Here is a 16,788-nt window from a genome sequence, read left to right on the forward strand (position 1 = left end):
GGTGGAAAACTTCTAGAAACATGTCTTATATGGATGTATTCGTATTCTCTATCGGTCATGAACAGAAGTACTGTTAGGATAATTTTACAGAACAGCCTTCATTCAAAGTTAACTTTGCCCAAACCCATGGCTAACTAGGGCATTATATCCACCCATCACTGTGAATTTATTCCTCATTATTACAGGGATAGCAGGAGAACAGTATACTTTGAAGAAGTGTTTGTTTATTGTTGAAAAGCAAATGGGGATAATTTTCAAAATCAATTTTGAAATCCTTTTTGCACACCAAAGAATTTGCCTGTCAATTAAGTGAGTGCCTCTCCTTAGCAAATCCTATGTGCCTGCGTGCACAATAATTTATCTAGATGAAAAAATTTAAAGAGACCACCTAGAATGAATTTATTAATGCCTTAAACGTGTCCACTGATCTAATTCATTTTTTAAAGAGATGATTACTACTCTGTAGGTGTTTTTTCTTTTATGTTTTCCAGAAATGTTGTAAAGCATCTAGAAACTCACTGGAATTCCTACCAGATGCGTTGACTATTTTCTGGAAAAATCACCTCAGAGAAGTGGATTTTTCTGAGAACTCACTAAAAGAAGTTCCACCGGGACTCTTCCAGCTTGAAGTAAGTGTCATTTCTTCCTGCTTCACAGTACTTCTCTTAATACCTACTCAGACCTTGAAGTCATAGCAGTGGCTGCCTGGTTAAGGTAGGAGACTACCTGCTGTTTTGAGTTGATGAACACAGCAATGCACAGAGCCTCTGAGCAGCCAGTAACCCCCTGAATTACTACATTCAGGCCCTTGTCCAGTGTGATATGGTATCTGTCTTTTGACACAGGTCTTCTGAGAGCTCTTTGGATGTCTGTGGTTTTCAGATTTTGGGAGCGCAGTTTGGAAGACAACCACTGCATTGTAGCTGCAAGCTCCAAGCATTGAAATACAGGCGTACTCAAGTGTGCTCACAAATGATTGTGTTTTTTCTTCATCTGGCACACCAGTGTTGTGTAATTAAGTATTAGTCTTACTGTGCTGAAAATAGCATGTTTGAATGCCCTACACAATGCTAGTTGGCATCTCTCTTTTCTTTAAGCTTGTAGATTAAACAATTCTTGCCAGTGGACATCGGAGTTCCATAGTTTTACTTCAAAATTCTTCAGAATTTGTGGCTTCACATGGTTTTGACATGAAACCAAGCAGAACTTGGGGGTTTCCTCCAAGCTTCCCTTCCAGATTGTGAAACTCAGGGTCATGGAGGTAGAAACAGAGGTAAATCTTTGTGCAAAAGTTTCATGATTTTCGCTGCTGGCCTCTGCAGGAAGGATGCAGAAGTGATGCTTCATATCCACATCCAGTTTCAATCTCAGGAGTCTGCTGCAAAAGTGCCTCTTGCTCTTGCATAGAAGAAGAGTGCTGAGAGTCGTTTGCTTCCTCAGTAGTTTTTAATGATCCCTGCAGATTTGGCTTTGCTTTTTGGTAACCATTTGTTTTCAGTTGGCATTTTTCCTGAAATAGAATGAATCGTATGGACTATTGTCTCTGAAACTTTTTCTTTTCTGAATGCATTAAAAATAAGCCCGGTGGGTGGGAGCTACCATGACAAATATTAAACACTAGATGGTGCTTCAAGGGCACATTTCTTTGGGTGCTGCTGCTCAGAGGCTGCAGAGGGATGTGAAAGCACCAGTACAGGGCATCAGAGAAGACCTCAGTGCAATCTTTGCTGATGGTCTGTCTTCAAAGTTAGTGAGCTTTGGCTGCCTTAAATAGTGCCGGTTCTTATCCATATCTGTTCAGCCTTACCTTCATAAAAGAAATAAATAGGTATTTTCAGTCCCCCAAGGGCTAGAGCGTGGTGAACAAATAGAAGGTGAAAGCTCATGCATAGATCAGTTCTGGCTTGGGCTACTCCTTGGTTGTAGAGTTTGTGTTAGTGAATAGGGCTGCACTCACACTCCAGCCCTCTCCAGAAGTAGATGTGGGAAGGGGGAGAAATGAGCAGTAACGTGTTCCTACATATAACATAGCAGACACTATACATTCCTACATTATTGTGTAGGAACAGCAGTGAACTGTCTTCTCCCTGGGAAAAGCTGAAAGCAGAGGAGGCCTTTGACTTGAAAGCGTGTCTCTGACCTAGGCTGGTGAGACATGTAGTTTATCACTGGCCTTTGCTTGGTTTGTGGAGGGTTCTTAGGACTAGGACCAGCTCACAGTCGCTAATATGATGTATATACTAGAAGTGTGGTGTTAAGAGAAGCTGAGGACTTCTCAGCTTTCCTGTCTGTTGCCTTCTAAAGGAACCAACTGTACATGCTCCAAGCCATATCTTAGTTCTCTAGACTAGTTTGCTTCTCTTGAAGAGACCTGACCCTCTCTGGGTGGAAGTATTCAGGTAAGACTCTGGTCAGCTTTTCCACATCACAAGCTGACCGAGGCAGCCTAATCTGGATGCTACAGTTCCTTCCCTCTGGTATAATCTAACGCACCAGAACCCTTTTTGCATGCTGCGGCTGTAGGTTTGAAGGAAGTTGTCTGCTGCTGCCGTTGTCTCGCTTTTGGAGGCACCCATTCTCTTCCTGAAAGGGAGCAAAAATAGAGAAGTTAGAGATGAGAGAGAAGAGGCAATTGCAAAACAAGGACTAGTGATCTCCAGAATTAGTCATGAAGAGCCACAGCTAACTGAAAGTCACTGATTTTTCCCCTATGGAGCAGGCACATAAGCATTGCATATAATCTCACCAGGCTCTCGGATGTCCTGGAGAGTGGCCTTTGTCAGCATTTGTGGGGGACGTGTAACATGGATACAGTTGACTGAAAATGAAGCACCCCAGCTAGACCACACAGAACAAAGTTTGTGCTAATCCTGGAACGTGTAGCCTCCCTTTTATCCTGCCCCCTGCTCAGGGATATTTTGTGGGAGGAGTTTGAAGCATTGTCATTGAACAGCCCCATGCTGATACTTGGAGAGAGCTTGACACTAGGCGCCAAGTGAGGACTGGGTCTTCCTTCCAACAGGAGGTTTGAGCCAGTGAAAGACTAATGATGATAAAAGCATTGACTGTCAAGACTCAAGTGGCAGTGAGGGGTTTATAGTTTGCACGGTTTTCTAACCCTTTCCTGTAGTGGTTCACTATGCATATCTGCAGTTTTGTATTGTACTTTGCCTTCCCCAAGTCCCACCAAGGCCCAGTGCTGCCCCTCTCTTATCACTAGAGGGAGCGTTCTGCATGACAGTTGCTATTCCAGCGACTGCTGGTTGTCCGTTGCTTATGTCACATGGATACCTCATATTTTTCCAATCTGAGAAAAGGGGAGGAAGGCCAACAGACTGGCTTCATGAGACACTGTTAATCCTGCTTGATGAGAAGGGGCATAAACCTTTTATATTATGTGGAGCACATAAAATATTTAAACACACTTGAAGCTGAGGTCTCTGCTGGTAAAATGTGATTTCCATGGGGTATAATTCATTAATACTGCTGTACTTGTGGCACGAGATAATTCAGCTGTCATTCTGCTTATCTCAGTTTTCATAGGGGGGACTTGCAGAATAAACCTGGTTGGAAACTCTACACAGAAGACTGTTTTTCAGTGGAAAATTGTTTTTTCAACCAAATGAAAATGATCATTTGAGCCTCGACATTATTTTTAAGGGCAAGTGGAAGGGCATAAACTTTACAAATCTGAATGGGAACTGCATTTTTTTCTTTTATATTTCAGTTAAATTTAAAGGAGAGCTGTGTTTAACCTTATTCATGGTATTTGCAGCTGAGTCCTATCTCTGTGGTGTTAACTGTATGGTGTTAATCAGCTTCACTTCTTGTTTTTAAAATTTCTGTCTCTGGTGTGAGGAAAAAAAAAGGTAAATAGGTAACTTGTATAATTCTTGGAAAATTAATAAAAATCCTTTCCATTTTAATAGACATGTAATAACAAAGCAATTAGATTTTTCCTTGTGGGAAATAGTTCACATTTTGCACGTTGATTTTATGCATGCACAACAGGTGTAAACCCACTCTGACACTAGCTTGCACAAACATATAAGACTTCTCATCCAAATGTGGCATACTGTGTAGGTAAATCATACTGTTCTTTTCCATTTGGAAAGGTTTCCTCACTAAAAGTAAAATGTCTTTTTATATGGGTTGTTTCCAATTGCATCTGTCAGCAAGTAGACTAATAATCTCCCAAAATTATTAGTGGTGTTGCTTCGTGCAGAAAATATACTTGCTGGAGACAAGAAGGAAATGTTTGCATGCTAGGCAGCACGGACAGGGTGTTCTGATGAATAAGATGTACTTTCTTCATGTTTCTGTTATTTAATAGCTATGCTAAAAAACCTCTTTCAGTGTGTTTGATGGACTCTGTCTTCTAACTCTAGGCTATTCCTCTTTTAGGCTTTGGTGTCCCTGAAGCTGCTGGGAAATCAGTTAGCTACATTGCCTTCACAAGATAAGTGGAATTGCAAACAACTTAAATCACTGGATCTTTCAAAAAACCAACTTGGGAAGTAAGTATTTCTTTCAAATTTTGTCTGAGAAAACAAAAGCTGAAGAAATAATAGCAAACCTGATCCCTCGTGTAATACAAAGGGTGTCAGCAGTGAATTAATTACCTGCATAGAAGGCATTGATATCCACATACCATGTCTCTAAGTATATTGTGTGTCTGTGACAGTGATGAATTATCCTTTACTGATTCTTTGGGCATTTAGCACACTATATCATTTATTAAGTGGATAGATTACTGATAATGGCAGTTTAATTTCAGAGCATGTAGAAATTTCTTTAACCCAGTGTGTGGTTCATCACTACAAATACTGGTTTGTGGGGAGCATATCTTAACCGTAGGCCATCTGGCTGGACTGCAGTTTGTAGTTGGTGTGGGAGTATTGTTTTGGTAAAAATGAAAAATCTGTGCATTTTAAATGGAAGTGTAACCAGCTGCAAGTTCATAGAGAAGGCTGATGTTAATAAGGTCATCCAATAAAAGAGTGATGTTCTTCTATTTAGAAATTACAATAGGGATGTTTAACAGAGAAAGTTAAAGGTCTCTTATCTTCTCCAGAACTGCATTGTGTTGTGTCATGCTTGTATCTTCTCACTTGGGTGCCTGTCCAGCAAATATTCTGGAGACCTTATGAGTTGCTGTGTCAGTTGCAAAAGACAAATTACTGGTTTTTTGAATGTCTCAGTGCCTTTCCAGAGTCATGTTGTTGGGTCATCTTGTCAGAGACTCTCTGGTGAGAACATGGAATGGCAGCAGGTCAGTTCTCCGGTGCTTCTCCTGAAGCTTGTTGAATTTGCTGTTTGACAGCCTACTTAACGTTGACACCCATAAAGCTGAGGGTCAAGTGCTCTTGCCCTGGGAGCTGAATGCGTTGCCTTGCAGAGCTCTGTTAATTTCCCAGAAGAAAACCATTGGGCCTGGACAAATGTTGGTAGAGTCTAGCTCTGTGATTGCACAGTGGGTTTCAATCCCATCTCTCAAAAGCAGACAGAAACCCATGAGAGCTGTGCTGTGAATCCCACAGCCTTGAGTGGGGTCAGACTCTGCACTGCATAGTGTCCTGGGCACGCAGCTGCAGCACAGTTCTCAACTGCTGTGTCCAAGCTCTTTTCTCCACATGTCACCGTTTTGTTTGGCCCGCAGGAGTGATGAGGGATTTAAAACAAAGCGGATTCCCTTTTTCACCACGAAGAGCAGGGTGCGCTGTGGCCCAGAGGCAGGTAAGGTGCATGGCAGTGCAAATGTGGGGAAGTAAGTGCTGAGAATGCCACGTGAGCTGTGAAGCAGCAGGAATCTGTGGAGTTTGGCTGGAGGGAAATTGGTGTAAATTCATCTGCAATTTTAAGTGCAACAGCATTTAGATTAAGAGGCTATGTGTTTAGATAAAATATTTCTAAAGAAGTGGTGCAGCTGGTTGGTACCATCAATATAGAAAGATGAAGAATGAGTGGAACATGTTCCTTTCACTGAGGTTTTATTCTTTTCATGAAGGTTATTCTTTTTAGCCAGAGTACTAACTGGTATGTTGAAGGGAAATTAACCCATAATTAGTCTTATTACTCTTAGGATTCTTTCTGTTGCTGAATTTGTAAGTTGCATGTTTTCCCGTCTCTGTGATTTGCACCCACACTTTGGGGCAGAGCAGAAGAGATGTCCTGGATTAGTGCACTTGAAATCCTAAAGAGAACAAAGGAATATCTGAAGATATTTGCACTGCTTCCTGCTCTCTGTGGGATTCATCTGCATTTCTTTTTGTTTGTTTGTTTTATTTTAAAGCACTTGGAGAGCTTTCTCATTCTCGGCTGCCTGAAGAATGGCTTGCTCTAAAGCATTCTTTGCAAATAGCAGAGTGGAATAGAGCTGGCGTCTTCATGACGCACATCCGAGCAGCCCTCAGCTGCTTGTGGGAGGGAGAGGCCCTCCTGGAGCAAATGCTTTCCTCAGTTCCCCTGAAAATTGTTCGTGGTCTCAGGTCAACATGAATAGGTGAAATTGGTAAATGCACCAAGTACAGCCATAGCTATAGCTTAGGACTGGAGGTCCTAACCTCCAGTCTGCTCATCTGGGAGGCAGAGGCTCTACCTGGACCTCCAGGCAAAGCTAATCCTACCTCATTTTTCTGTCCATGGAAGTAGAGGCTGCTGTGCAGCAAGTCCTGTCTGTGTACCCTAAGGAGGAGAAAGGATTGGTCTGCACTGTTTTGCAAGTAGGAGATGGAAATAGAAATGCTGTGACATCAGTGAAAACCTGAACACAGAAGAACTGGAAAAGGAGTCTGAATCTTGTGAATCTGTGGAGTCTGACACATCCTCAGAGCTTCTCTGTGAAGGGCTACAGCAGCATTTCCCAGTGGGGAGAGAAGGTCAGGAGCAGCGGGCAAAGGCAGCTAAAACCAGCTATAAAAGGGAATTACTGTCCTAATGGAAATTTCTACATGCTGCAAACCCAGCATAACTCCTCTACACGAAGGAGGAGAGGATGGACTCTGCATTAGTACCACTTGAAAAGCCTTGGGACCTAATACCCTGGTGCAACTTCAAGCTGCCTGAGGCTGCCTCAGGTTGCAGGAGGGTGCAGAGTAACCCACCTGGCTGGTGCCACGGTTGAATAGCCACAGAGACAGAGCAAAGCCAGCTCATCTTTTTCTCTCTGTTCCTCTGCCAAGTGTAGCTTGGTGAGACTAGAGGATGTGGCCAAGAATTTAAAGAACATCAAGAGAAAACAGAAGCTGGAGTACATCAGCAGCTCACTGAAGTCTCCTAGCGAGGTGGGGGGCAGGTTTTCATATGATTTTACCAACAAAGCTGTTTACTTAAGTCTAGATTATTTAAGGAGAATAATTTATGGATGCTCACTATACTTGATTGATAAATTTTAAAATAACTTCTTGCACACGCATGTGGTGTTGGTGGTGTTTACTCATCCAAAAATATATTTTCAAGATGGGATTTGTTTTAATTTTTCTACAGTTCTTTAAAAGAAAATTTGAGCTCAAGCCAGAGAAATCATAAATAACTCATGAATCAATAATTACAATTCATAAACACCTCAAGCTTGCTTCCAATGTAGTACACTCCTTTCCGCCTGGGACTCTTTGGTGAATTGAGAGTATTGCTACTATTTTAGGTGTTTGCTCCTATGTGTCCAAGAGGGACTAAATCTGTCTGTGCCTAGGTGCATACTGAAGAGGAACAATGAAAAGTTTAAGTCCAGCGATGAGCCAGAAAGGAAGTGAATTGAATCCATGAATAAGCCTGCTGTTCTCCTAAAATAATCCCAAAGATGGTTTTTTATTTGAAAACTCAAAGGTGGACTGTGACACCCTGCCCACACCAGACAGTCCTGTCATATACATAAAACACCCCTGCAGACAGTGGGACTCTATCTTATTCCTTTTCTGATCATAGCTTGAGGCTCGAAATGCTGTTAATATTAGAACTGGGGAATTTTCTTCTGAGAAAACCTCTTCCATTTTTTTTTTTTTCTTTTTTGGCTAAGTCTAGTTACAGTTCCTCAAGTCTTCTCTGTAAGGGAAGAAGATCTTGGTGGAAATGCAACTGTCCTATCCTTGAGGAAGGGTGTGTCTCGCATCTCAGGGAGTTGCTTTTTTATTGACCATGGAGGCAGCAGATGGTGCTGGTTGTACTTTCCTAATCAGAGACTCAGAATCTGCTTGTCCCTGTGTGGCCTAGTTTTCCTTGACTTCAGGATGCTTCTTGGTAGATACATGTGGCACTCTTAAGACAGCAGCACAATTCATGGCAGCTTTTCATGCCGCTGTCCCGGGAGTAATTTGTGGAGTGAAATGATGCTCTTTGGAACCAGCTGAATTTCCTTTTGTTTGAACCTCTCCAGCAGCAGCAACTCAGCCATGCAGTTGTTGCTATTATTTCTTGGGTTGGTCCCAAAATACGCTAGTTGCTGCTCAGACATGTAGGAAGTCTGAAGTGCTCTGAGACCTTGCAGTCTAAAACAGAACAGAGGGGCAAATGCAAGCAGTGTTTTAGAGACAACATAGGTTAGCAGTCTGTCAGCTGCAGTTTGGGTTTTCTTCTCTGTTGTTATTGACTTTGATCCACCATAAATTGTTCCAGGATGCAGTGTGGGGCCTGAACATAAATTCTGACCAGCTTCTGGCTTTTCTCAGGCAGCAGGGGAAAAAACATCTTGAGAACCGCTTGTGCCCTTGGTACGCCCTTTCACTTCCAGCTGTTAGACTGGAATAGGGGCTGTTCACAAGGTATTACCAGCTATTCAACAGCAAGAAATATAATGCCACTTGTCCTCTGATGTGTAGTTGTCTTAGCAGGCCTCAAGTTCCTCCTTCAGCACCCAAGAAGTCCTGGAGACTGTCACCTTCAAACATGCGCATCGCAATGGTTTTAAAAAATTGAGATGTGAGCATTGATGTTTGATTGCCCTTGAAGGCCATTTGCTTTTCTGCTGTTGCTTTGTGGTGGTTCCTGCCAAGCAACATGACCTCATGTCCTGCCTATAAAGTTAAGGTGAAGGCTCTTGGTTCAGAGCCTTGGTGCCTGTTACGTTTTAAAGGTGCAACTTGTTTCCTGTCTTGTTCCAGGTCCTTTTTTGGAGTTTCCAGCATTTCTGAGTGATTCTCTGGAAGTCCTTTATCTGAATGACAATCAGCTGGACTCTGTCCCACAGTCCGTTTGCCTTCTGAAAGGTTTAACAGAACTTTATTTAGGAAAGTAAGTCCGTGTCCTGGAAAAGCTATGCGGTATTATTTCCATGTTGTTTTAGTGACCAGTCTTCTGTGGAGTCCCACCCCAGATGTCCAGTGCTTTTGAAGTCAAAAAGCTGGAAATAGTCAGCCCCTTATTAGAACTGTGCCCATCATTTGCTTTAGATAAGGAGGAGGCCACCCTTTTGACTTAGGGAAGATGATCTAGTGCTTTGAACCCAGGCCTGGGAATCTAGTGTGCCTCTAGTTCATTCTGGCTTTTTGCTGTCAGCTTCTATAGCATTAGAGTCAATAACTCATCATTTTTGCCTTTATTTCCTCAACTATCCAGTAAAGATGATTACACTCGTCTGCCTCAGAGGATAAATTGAGGTTATACATCACTTTTAGGATGGAAATTACTATTAAAGTGCTGAGTAGTCTTATTAAAATGTTAATGGAAGATTTCTGCAAGGAGAGAATAGTGTAATCTGAGAGTCCGTGAGAGCAGCTACTTACACACAAAGACTGGTTGTTGGTAGATTTATTTGTTTTTGTACAGTAACCCTGGTATCCGAGAGCTTCCTCCAGAACTTGGACAGCTGGCTAATCTCTGGCAGCTGGATATCGAGGAACTAAATATCAGTAACGTTCCTGCAGAGATCAGAAAAGAGGGTAAGGCTGATCCTGTGTGTTCTTTATTAAATTGACTGAACATATAATGAAAATCGCTTCCTTTTAATGGTCCTGAACAGGAACAGACAGTGTGCACCCAAGCACTTTTTGCAGTTAACTGGAATTGCATAGGGAAACCTCCTACGGATATTTGCAAATTTGATAATCGGTGCTAAGCTCTGGCTATATGATAAATTTAAGATAGATCACATGTTGAAATGATGATTTATAAGTGCAATATTCATTTGCAGTGTGCATGCCGGATGAATTCCGTGTCTTGCTTCCTGAATGTATATGTTTTAGGGTATTTAGACGGTCTTTCTAAAGACTGAATTGTTTAGGATCAGCAGTCACATTGAAGTGACTTTATTGTAAGCTGCTAGGTTTTTGGATCTATTACAATACTGTCTTCTTTTTTGTGTGTTTTAATAAGAAAATCCTGTGGGAACAAAGTTATTAGGAATTATTCCTTCTCCAGTGCACTGTTGAAGCCTAAATCTAATTTTAACTGGGAACATAAAAGTAGAAGGAAAAACTGAGTATTTTCCAATACTAAATTAGTATTTTATGTTTCCTTTGAGCTTCTGAAGCCTACGAGCCACAGCATTTGTTTCTTCTTACAGTGCTCCATTGTAGAGTCTCAGAGCAGTGACCTTTTTCTGGGGTCTCTGTCTCAGGTTTGTCCACTAGAAGTTTCTTTGTTTATTCTCTGGGTTGTCTCAGCCCACAGCAAAACTGCAGGGAAAATATTAATTCAGCTGATGTGTCTGCAGCAGTAGGTTTTGTGCAGTCCTGCTGTACATATGTACATTTGTAACTGCTAACCACAGATAAAGCCTGTTCACTTCCCCCCCATAGGCCCTAAAACAGTGCTGGCATACTTACGAGCACAGCTGCGTAAAGCTGAAAAGTGTAAGCTAATGAAGATGATCATCATTGGTCCTCCACGACAGGGAAAGTCGACGCTGATTGAGATCCTACAGACAGGAAAAGTCCCTCAGATGATGCACAGTGATGCCACCATACGTACAACAAAATGGGAGCTCCCCAAGCCAGTGGGACACAAGGCAAAGGTGAAAAACAATCAAAGATCCTTAGCCCCAGTGGGATGTTTGAGCCCCGCAGTGTCCCTTTTAGGCTGAAATTGCCTGCCCTTTTACAAAGAACGGTTTCCATTACCTGTGAGCCAGACCTCACAAGTAACGTGGTTTTAGACCCATCACAATTCCTTTCTTTCGTTTCCAGTTGGTACTACTAGAGGACAGTTCTGTTTTCCTGAGCACTCAACTTTGTATCCTAAAGAGAGGAAGCCATGTGTAGACTGCCTAAATTCTGGCTTTCCCAGCTTGGGTGGTTTTTGAACACTGATTCTGAGAGAATGTTTTAAATCAGCTTATCTAAAGCAGATTGTCCTTTCATTTGGGGCCAGAAAATGGGACATCAGTACCTAAAGCTGGACTCCCTTGATATCAGAACTGTCCTAGGTGGGGAAGGTGGGTGGAAGATAGGATGCCTGACCTCTGGTGTGATCCAGGGATGTCTGAGGCATACCTTAACCACACAAATCTCAGATGGCTCATTCAGGGAGTGTGTTGACCCACACTGAACTCATTTGGACAGCACTGAATTCATTCAAGCATTTATAGGTGGCCCTGCCAACTGCCTGTGTATTAACACAGGGATTAGAGCATGCAGAATTGGTCCTGAGGTCTTGTTAGAGCTAAGGCTGTGTGAGCGCATGGCTCTCCCTTCCCAGATGAGATCCATGACCACCAGACTGTTTTGGAAGGAGTGGAGGAGCCTGCTGAGTTTAGCTATTCTACAACAAAGAATGCCAGGCCAGGGACAGAAAGAAAAAGAGCAAGCACAGCCTGACTCTTAAAGAGAAGACTTTGGTGGGAGAAGGGATTTGTCATGTTTAAGTGCTAATGAATAAAATAAAAACCTAGACAGCATCAGAGATGTGGAATGGGATCAAGATGCTGAATGGGCTTTTGTCCCTACCTCTGAGTCTCTGTCTGTACATACAGGCACCCATAGCTGAAGGTCTTTTGGATGAACAAGGCAGTCCTGGTGCTAGTTAGGGCTTGGCTTAAACAATATGGAAGTTCTTCCAGCTGTTTCTGGGAAACTTCAAACTGGGACTATGCTAGGAGATCAGAGCCCTACTGAGATTCTTAGCTCCTTGCTGAAATCTCATAGGGTAACTTGTCATGTGGGATCAGTCAGTACTTGGACCTGGACCAGTAAACAGAGCCCACTCGGTGTTACATTATGCTCTGAGGATGGTGACTAGAGCAGGGTTTGGTTTCCTGCTCGGTCACAGGCTTCTTGCCTCCCCAGGGCCAAGTGATTTAGAGACAGAGCCTCCAAAGTATGTAGGTGCTTCCTACTGCAACTGGGAACCTGAATACAATTTAAGCAGAGCACCATGCTCCCTCGTGGTGCTGTTGTGGGGCTGCACAGAGAAATGGATGCTGAGATACTTGGAAGGGAGCCGGAGCTAGAATGACCTCCATTTACACGTTCCCCCAAAAATCAGTGAGTCTGATTTACAGTAGCTGTAATTCTGGCCCATCTCTGGTGTGACACACACATCAGAAGCCTCTGAGCGACATGCAGGAGGTGTTTATGAAAGGCTTGAGAAGTTTCCCATCTCCTGAGCATCTATATTCTGCTTGGCTCAGTTAGGGCTGAGCTCAGTGGAAGTGATTTCAGCAGGGGGTTTCCTGTTCCCCATAGCAGTGGCAGATAAGTAGCTTCAACGGTCCTGTCAAGCGTGGCACAGACAAGGATGAAACAGTTTCTATTCCAGAGCCAGTGAAATACAGGGCTCAGAATGAGACCCTTGTTTGTACTGGAGAATCCACAGCATTAAGGGCACCTCTATCGTTTTAGGAGCAAGTAATTAGTCTTGATTTCCTGTGGGGAAGTGGTAGCCATGCTTAACAATTGCTTGTTGATTTGTCTTTCCTGGAGGCACAATTAGGACATTGAAACCCTTCTTGTGTCATACATTATGCAGGCGTAGGTTTATACTTCAGCTATTATCTCCCTGTGATTTACTGCAACCGTTTGATTTGAACACTTCTCTTTGTCTAAGTAGGTTGATTCAGTGAAGTTCAATGTCTGGGATATCGGAGGCCCAGCAAGCATGTCTACAGTCAATCAGTGTTTCTTCACAGACAAAGCATTGTACATAGTGGTATGGAACTTGGCACTAGGGGAAGAAGCTGTGGCAAACTTACAGTTCTGGTTGCTGAACATTGAGGTAAGAAGTCACTGGTGGACTCTGGGGTATCTGTTTATCAAGTAGTAGCTCAGCACACAGATATGTGATATTACAGATTCTTTTTGGTCTGCTTTTAAAACTCCACAAGCTATGAATTTTGCATAGCTTTTGGAATTAATTTTCCATTATGCTGTAGGCGTATCGCTATATTTAACAGTTTAAATTTATCATTTGCTTTGTTCTCCCTAACACACATCAGAGAATGAAACAAAAGCTGATTTATAAACCCTTGCTAAGTAAGGCTGAACATACTTATTTTGGAATTAGTGTTTGACCACACTGTGCTCAGAGGAGGGTTTGAAGCATTTTCTTTCTTGTGTGGGTTAGACACACATTAGTCTTGAGGTTATACTTTTAACACTTTAGATTCAGGTAAGCTAGAGAGTATCTCCCAGGCAGCTCTCAGCTGAGACTCAGAGCTGCAGTGAATTCATTGGCTTTGATTGATTTTTATAATACCATGTTCATAATTTTTGTAAATCTTTATTATTTAATATCTGTCTTAACATTACATACAAAAAAATGGGATCTAAGCTAGTGCCTCTCAAAAAAGAAGCATCTTGACATTACAAAAATTTTAGCTTAATGGTCAGCAGCAATCAAAAACCCAAACTAGGTAACAAAGCCGAAAGCATAATTATGATATTTCAAAAATGTATGATGTGCCTGTGTCCTTAATACATCCCAACAAGCACGTAGTAGCATCAGAAAAGATACAGAGAAAGATAAACATGATGGTTAAAAGTATAGAAAAGTTTCTGAGTGCACAGTAATTAAATAGATTAGGCCTCTTCAGCTTGGGAAAGAGGCGAATGAGGAGGGCTGCATGTAGACTTACCAGAGTAAGGAGAAAACCACAAGGCAGTCTTTGTTCATGATCTTTTACAATAGAAGAATTAGGAGAGATCAAATGAAATAATGAGATGGTAGCTTTGAAAGAAGCAATAGGAAATATCCTAAACACAACAGATAGCTAACCTGTGGAATTTATTGGAACTACAATGTGCTGTGGGTGTCAGAAGTTCAAAAAACACACTAGTGGAAGAAAAATTCATCAAGTGCTATTAATTCAGAGATACTGTCTCATGCTTAGGAAGTTGGTGAGCTTCAGGCTGCTGGACAATGGGAGGACACACCAGGGAAAATCTCTACATGCTTCCTCTGTGCCTATACTCTTCATTAGCCTCCAGGCAGAATATTTGGCCGAGTGAGTCCTTTGGTCTGACTTGGTACAGCCAGCACTCCTGTGTCTGCACCGGGTTTGAGTTTGGTGTCATTTAGTTTAAGAGATTTCAGTGGGCATCATAAGAGAGAAATGGATAGACTGCAAATAAGCATATGTTTCTGCATCTGAATATTATTCTGTGGTCGAAGTCGTTTGGATTGGCAGGCTGATCCCTGCTTAAGTCTGTGCAATCCCATTGTATTTGGCAGTGTGTTCCCTGAAATCTGGATACGTTCCAGTGCTGTAATAGAATCGTGGAAGGGTTGGAAGAAATCATGAGATCATCTAATCCATTCCTTTGTACTGATTCAGGATTAAGTAGATTTAGACTTTTCTAGCAGTTTATCTCGCCTCTCCATATACCTCCAGTGAAAAAGTTTGTATAACTTCCCCAGATATCCATTCCAGGGTGTCACTAGCCTTTTTCAGGATATCAGAGTTAGATCTGGCTACAGGTTAAGCTAACTTCTCCTTTGTCTGGGTGGACATAGTTCCTATCATTTAGCTGACTCCTAGCAACTTAATACCACATGGCAACTCCCTTTATGTTAAGCCCTGATGTAATGAACCCAAACTGACAGTTTTGTGCTCTGCAGTAGCAGCAGATGATTAAGCCATATTTTGCAGGAGAACTTCTGTAATACCTAGAGTACTTGTTGCTGTTGTCAAGCTGCCACAACAGGTTGCCTGCATTTTATATATATATTCCATTTTATTAATGTATATGACTACCCCCTCTTAAATGTTATACTTTTCACATGTCCTCACTGAATTTACCATGACGTTATCTGGACAAGATCATTGTCAGTATTTTCTCTTACAGGCCAAAGCTCCAAATTCAGTGGTGTTAGTGGTAGGAACACACCTTGATTTAATTGAAACTAAATTCCGTGTTGAGAGGATAGCAACTCTGAGGGCGTATGTCTTGGCTCTCTGTCGGTCTCCCTCTGGATCCAGAGCAACTGGCTTCCCAGATATCACATTCAAGCACCTGCAGTAAGTACTTGTGCCTTTATGAAGCTCAGTCACTCTATTTTATGTCACTTTAAACAATTTTGTAATACTTAATCTCCTTGGCAACGGAACTGATTTAAAGACTCGTCAGCATTGCATTTCATCTATTTTTGACTGAGATAATGTAGTATAATCAGAGAGAATTTCAGTGTTGCTCAGGGGTCTGATCATGGGTCTGAGAGCTGGAAGCTCCAAAGTCATGACCTTCGCCAGCCTGTTTTAGTGCTCCTGCTCCACTTAGGTTTCTCACCATTAAATGGTGATACAGTTTATTAGTCACAAGGAGAGAAGGTACAGATTGAGTAACTAATGCTGCAAAGCTTGAGAGCATGACTGTTACAGGGTGGGTGCTGTGGGGTTTGTTAAGGGGAGGCCATGTGGGAACCTCTTGCTACCTGATGTGAGAATGTGGCAGTGTTGGCAGGGCAAAGAGTGGATCAGCCCCCTGAGCCCCAGACAGTCCAAACCTGTGCCATCTGAGTTCAGTGGGTGTGGAAGATTGGTGTCAGTCAGGCCATGGAGTATGATGCCACTCCTTCCCTTCGGCTGACAGAGAATGCCCTTGGGGAGAGGAGGCTTCTCTGGCTGGGAAAGAAGTGGGTCTGTCAGCCAAGGGAGTGCACAGCATGTGGGGAGCGTGGATGCAGCAGGCTGGCACCAAACCGTGTGAAATCGCCAATGCCTGGGGCAAGAGCAGGTGGTGGCTGGCAAGTAAAGAAGGGTGCTGCAATGTCCCCAGCACTTTGCATCTGCTGCCTGGCAAAGTCATCAGGAGACCTCCCACACTCTGTTCTGCAGATGCAAGTGCTGCGTCGGGCATCCCTGCTGGCTATTCTCTATTAAGAGGAGTACCAGGGACCCAGTGTGAGGACAGCGACTCAGCCTGAGAAAGAGAAGGCTTTGTGCTTCGGTATCCTCAAGCCTCTTTTCCCATCACCACAGAGCATCCTAACATGATCTCAATCATTCTTTCTCAAGGGGACTTTCACCCTGCCACACATCCCGCTTGTTCCCCTTCTTTACCTTCCTTTTCCCCTGCATTTCGTCCCAGTTGGACTTGAGCCTGATTTCATATGTCCTCCCTCCTGTGCCTCTCCTTACACTTCATCGTCCACCTGATGGGGCTCCTGTGAGCAGCACTCCAGGCAGCCGGAGGAGTGCGAGGAGTGTGTGTTGTGAAAGCCTTGTGTGGGTGAGCCCAGAGTGCTTTTATCAGGCTGGTCCTCCAGCATCCCAGTGAGTGAACGATTCCCAGTGCCACTGATGGCTGAGGTTTAAGATAAAGCATATTGCTTTAGAAAAGGATTTTCTGTCTGCCACAGGAACATGTGTAGGATGAGTTAGAAAGACCCTTTGTTGGGGAAAGTGGAAGAGAACCATTCTTA

General features: G+C 42.9%; 1 protein-coding gene across 1 annotated transcript in view; it reads left to right on the top strand.

Annotated features, from left to right (window-relative positions):
- Positions 1 to 16,788, top strand: part of LRRK1 (leucine-rich repeat kinase 1) — a 77,386-nt gene that overhangs the window by 33,483 nt on the left and 27,115 nt on the right. Inside the window, exons 9-16 of the mRNA XM_010572051.1 lie at positions 492 to 629; positions 4,405 to 4,517; positions 5,660 to 5,736; positions 9,096 to 9,225; positions 9,760 to 9,872; positions 10,731 to 10,945; positions 12,979 to 13,143; positions 15,213 to 15,385. Of these exons, the coding sequence (XP_010570353.1) occupies positions 492 to 629; positions 4,405 to 4,517; positions 5,660 to 5,736; positions 9,096 to 9,225; positions 9,760 to 9,872; positions 10,731 to 10,945; positions 12,979 to 13,143; positions 15,213 to 15,385 (1,124 nt within the window). The remainder of the gene's footprint in view (positions 1 to 491; positions 630 to 4,404; positions 4,518 to 5,659; positions 5,737 to 9,095; positions 9,226 to 9,759; positions 9,873 to 10,730; positions 10,946 to 12,978; positions 13,144 to 15,212; positions 15,386 to 16,788) is intronic.

The sequence above is a fragment of the Haliaeetus leucocephalus genome, unplaced genomic scaffold, assembly GCF_000737465.1.
Source record: "Haliaeetus leucocephalus isolate CR32 unplaced genomic scaffold, Haliaeetus_leucocephalus-4.0 Scaffold339, whole genome shotgun sequence".
In the NCBI taxonomy this organism is placed as follows: Eukaryota; Metazoa; Chordata; class Aves; order Accipitriformes; family Accipitridae; genus Haliaeetus; species Haliaeetus leucocephalus.